The sequence below is a fragment of the Uranotaenia lowii genome, chromosome 2 (assembly GCF_029784155.1).
Source record: "Uranotaenia lowii strain MFRU-FL chromosome 2, ASM2978415v1, whole genome shotgun sequence".
Classification (NCBI taxonomy): Eukaryota; Metazoa; Arthropoda; class Insecta; order Diptera; family Culicidae; genus Uranotaenia; species Uranotaenia lowii.
The window spans coordinates 8,172,801-8,176,532 of NC_073692.1; the positions used below are offsets into that span (position 1 = coordinate 8,172,801).

General features: G+C 34.7%; 1 protein-coding gene across 1 annotated transcript; it reads left to right on the forward strand.

Moving 5' to 3' along the window:
* Positions 1–812: 812 nt before the first annotated feature.
* On the forward strand, positions 813–1,774 carry LOC129749767 (uncharacterized). Its single transcript, XM_055744841.1, has 3 exons — positions 813–961; positions 1,027–1,228; positions 1,281–1,774. The coding sequence occupies exons 1-3, from the start codon at positions 813–815 to the stop codon at positions 1,509–1,511; spliced, it is 582 nt and encodes a 193-aa protein (XP_055600816.1). The 3' UTR covers positions 1,512–1,774.
* The last annotated feature ends 1,958 nt before the right edge of the window (positions 1,775–3,732 follow it).

Sequence of the window (3,732 nt, forward strand, 5' to 3'; positions counted from 1 at the left end):
TTAGTAAGTTACGACCTTTCCAACAAAGATGTTTTCAACGATGTTTAATCTACTGAGAAAATCTAAAAAATGTATGTGTGCCCTTATACGTTGGAGTCGTCCTGGAGAAGATGGTTTTCGTATGCTGGATTTTCTTATCAAGTTGTCAGGTAAATAAAGTGACTTATTTTCCTATAAGCTCACAGAAAAGCAAACGCACACATTTTTTGTAACTTCTAAATAATTTCCATCTGACAGGAATGGAAACAGATTCGCCAAACAAAGTGATTCGAATTTGGCACAGTTTGACCTACATTTACCTGATCTATGCTTTGTGCATATCTGCCTCACTTCTAGTACTTTGGATTTTTTTCTCCCTGGAAGACTACTTCACTTATCGTGTTATGACATCATGCACGTTTGCATTATGCATTTTCAACAGATCAGAGTGGAAACACTTCTTGAGCTCCGTTAACGATGCAAGACGATTTTTCGACGAAGGGAATATCCAATCTGGAAATCCTGCTTTCGATCATTTGGTCCGAGCAAAAAGTCGTAAAACAATCCATTATATTTTCTTCTTCTTAGTTTTACATGACTTAGGTGAACTGACACTACTGGCGATTCCAAGTGTTTTGCCTAGAATTCTATTCGGTACTGAACAGCTTGAAAAATTAATCGGAGCCCGGAATGCACAAGTATTGCATACGATCAATCTTATATTTGCAATCTCTTTGGTACCAAACATATTTTGCTGGAATGCAATCCCTGCAGCGTTGATTCGTGCAGTTCACGCAGAGCTGCAGATTATTGATCATGGTTATAGCCAAATTATGCAAACCACATTTTTCACTTGGGAAACTACAAGATCAAATCAGCCGCAAAAGTCCCATCGTCGAGATCCCTGTGATGATGCTCTTTTTTGGGAAATTCTCAAGCGAAACATTCAAATTGTAGCTTTTCAACATGGTCAACTGCTCAAGTAGGTTTATGTTATTTTAATTTCACTCCGTTAAAATTTAAAAAAAATCTTATTTTTTTCAACAGGATGTACTATAAGGTAAAACAGTTGGTAGAAAGATCATTTTTATTATGTTATCTGTATGCGCTAGTCATTTGGAGCCTTTTGTTGTTTGAAATTCTGAAAGACGGCTTGTCGATGCTTACCTTCATAAGCTGTGGAGCTATGTTGGGTTCCATTATGAACACTATTTCGTGCTGCTGGTTTGTGGACGCCTTTCATGAAATGGTGAGTATTACAATGACTCCGAATTTCTTCTAAATGTAAACCTCTTTTGCAGCATGATAATCTAGCACTTACCATATTTGGATTGATGACCGAAATCCCTTACTCGGCAAAATATCGCCGAGATTATACTCAAGTCCGTTCAACCTTGTTAATGATGCACCAAAATGCTACCAGAGGACCGATTCTCACATGTGGAGGACTTTTCATCATTGAGCTCACTGTCATCACGAGATTAGTTCAAAAAACTTATACATTTGTTGCCTTTTTGTTCGATGTCATATAATATGACAATTTAGATATCTGACTATGCTCATCAACTTTTTTAGCGAATTCCTACACACAAAAAAAATTATGAGGTATCGAAAATTAGTCCAATCTAACGTGGCACGAGAACTTCTTTTGATTTTTTAGTATCTACATATGTATTAGGATTGTCCGAATACACAGTCATGTTTTTCAAATCAAAACCTGGGTGCTGAAATCGTTCTATGGCTTTTCAGTAGGCGCCATGCCAAATTTCAGATGATTTGGTTCACTTCAAGGAAACGCTCAACGAATCTCAAATTTGTATAAAAATTTGACACCATTTGTTCCAGCGAAACTGCAAAATTCACTCAGAGCTAGAACATAGTATATGAATAAACACCAAAAAAATGTTTACATTATAAAAAAAATCAAATCGTAGAGAGGAAAAAAATATATGGATTGGAAACTAAAAAATTAGATCAACGAAAGAGAAACTAAGCATTTGAAATAACAGAATCAACCTTTCAAACATTGCATCAGAATTCAACAATCAGTTGCAGACTTTAACAGAAACTTAATAAAAACACAGCTCTGAAATAGTATAAACCCAATTTAGGATCGAATACGTGTCCGTCAAAAATTTCTTTGATGTCCGATTTCCAAAAACTGGTTTCTTTAATGGAAAAAGGAATGTGAATGGTTAACTTCTTAAAATTTTCGATTCTCATCAGTTTTTTATCAATCGAAAATTTTGAAACAATTTATTTTGTGATTGAAATATTATAAAAGTATGATTTTCAGCCAAAAGTATTTAATTCATCATATTTAACTCTCTGGAGCCACTGTTTCCTTTGAAATTATTCAAATCTCCAAATTAACATCTTTTAGCACTTTTTAAAATAGTTTTAGAGTATTTGTCAATTTCAAGCAACACATTTTATCATTTCAATAACTCGGCTCCCTACAGAATTTGCATTAATCGGATAGAATGTAAAAAATTATAAGCCATAATTCTACCCCTTTCAAAATTCTCTCAAACAAGAGGGATGATGATCCATTCGACGAGCCGAGGCTTCTTGGAAAAAGTGCAAAAAGCAAAAATATATATATTATCAGAAAGGCAATAACCATTTCGTTTTATCATCCTCTTTTTTTCTCGATTCGATTTCTTGCGGCCCAGAACCATTCGCCCAGTGATATGGGGGAGTAAGAAATCAAAACAAATGAATAAATCAAGAACCGCTAAATCAATAAGCGACGTTCTTGGAGCGTGACTGAAAATGATGGTAGAGTTTATACTTATTGAGAATCCGGGGCCCGATGGAGGTTTTCGATTCCGATTTCATGCGCCCACTGACTTTCCGAGAATTGAAAAGGTAGCAGCAGTAGCTGGGTAGCCCGAGCCAAAAAAAAGGGAAGGACTTTACAAAAATTGGCTCCATAACGATGGTCGATTGCGGGAATGATATTTATCACAAGGCCGCTTTTTATTGGGGATCCATTATTTGGTGGATTGGAAGGAGCAAAGCAAAAAAAAAGACGAAATCAGACCGAGTCCCGGGCCGAACGAACCCAATCGAAATTCTATGCAGGAATCCGTTTGGAGATTTATCATTATTGCACCATTAAGCGATCGGAAGACTTATTTACAGGGCGTTTGAATTTGTGAGCGTGTGTTTATAAGTGGGTTTTGGATGCGGGTTTGGGGAACAAAAAAAACTGGAAATAAATTGAGCGAGTATGATTGGCAACAGATTTTCATGGGAAAAGTTGAGAGGTTGAAATAATATTTTCCTCAGTATTTTTTTAATTTTCATCTGAACAACTTTGGTATTTAACATGGGAAGAACAACGTAGTTCATTTGCAACTTTATTTTGCTTGATTCTTTCTTTTGAGATCCAAATTAAATAGGTATAGGATTGATGTGTTTGAATGTTTAAAAATATGTCTGATATTCAATTGGGAGATTTAAGAATAAGTTGCATTTTTTTACTCAAAAGCCTTTAACAGTTTAAACTTTTTAAGATACAACGTCTGTAATAGAATAAAATAAGCTAGCAAATTTCTGAAAATTAAAAAACAATTGTAAAAAGTTTGCTTCTTAAAATATTTAATTTATTCTATTGGTATTTTTGTTTTAACACTTGGTGATAGCAAGAAACTATAACAATACCTATCAACTTCATTAAATTATTAATTTGAAAAAACTAATGCCGGTTATATTCCAAAGAAGAAGAAAAAGATTATGAAGTCCAGA

Excerpts from the sequence above, each read along its gene's own strand:
- LOC129749767 (XM_055744841.1), top strand. The coding sequence starts at position 813 with ATGCAAACCACATTTTTCACTTGGGAAACTACAAGATCAAATCAGCCG. Across the intron at positions 962-1,026 it reads CAACATGGTCAACTGCTCAA|GATGTACTATAAGGTAAAAC; the intron begins GTAGGTTTATGT and ends TTTTTTCAACAG. Across the intron at positions 1,229-1,280 it reads TGGACGCCTTTCATGAAATG|CATGATAATCTAGCACTTAC; the intron begins GTGAGTATTACA and ends CCTCTTTTGCAG.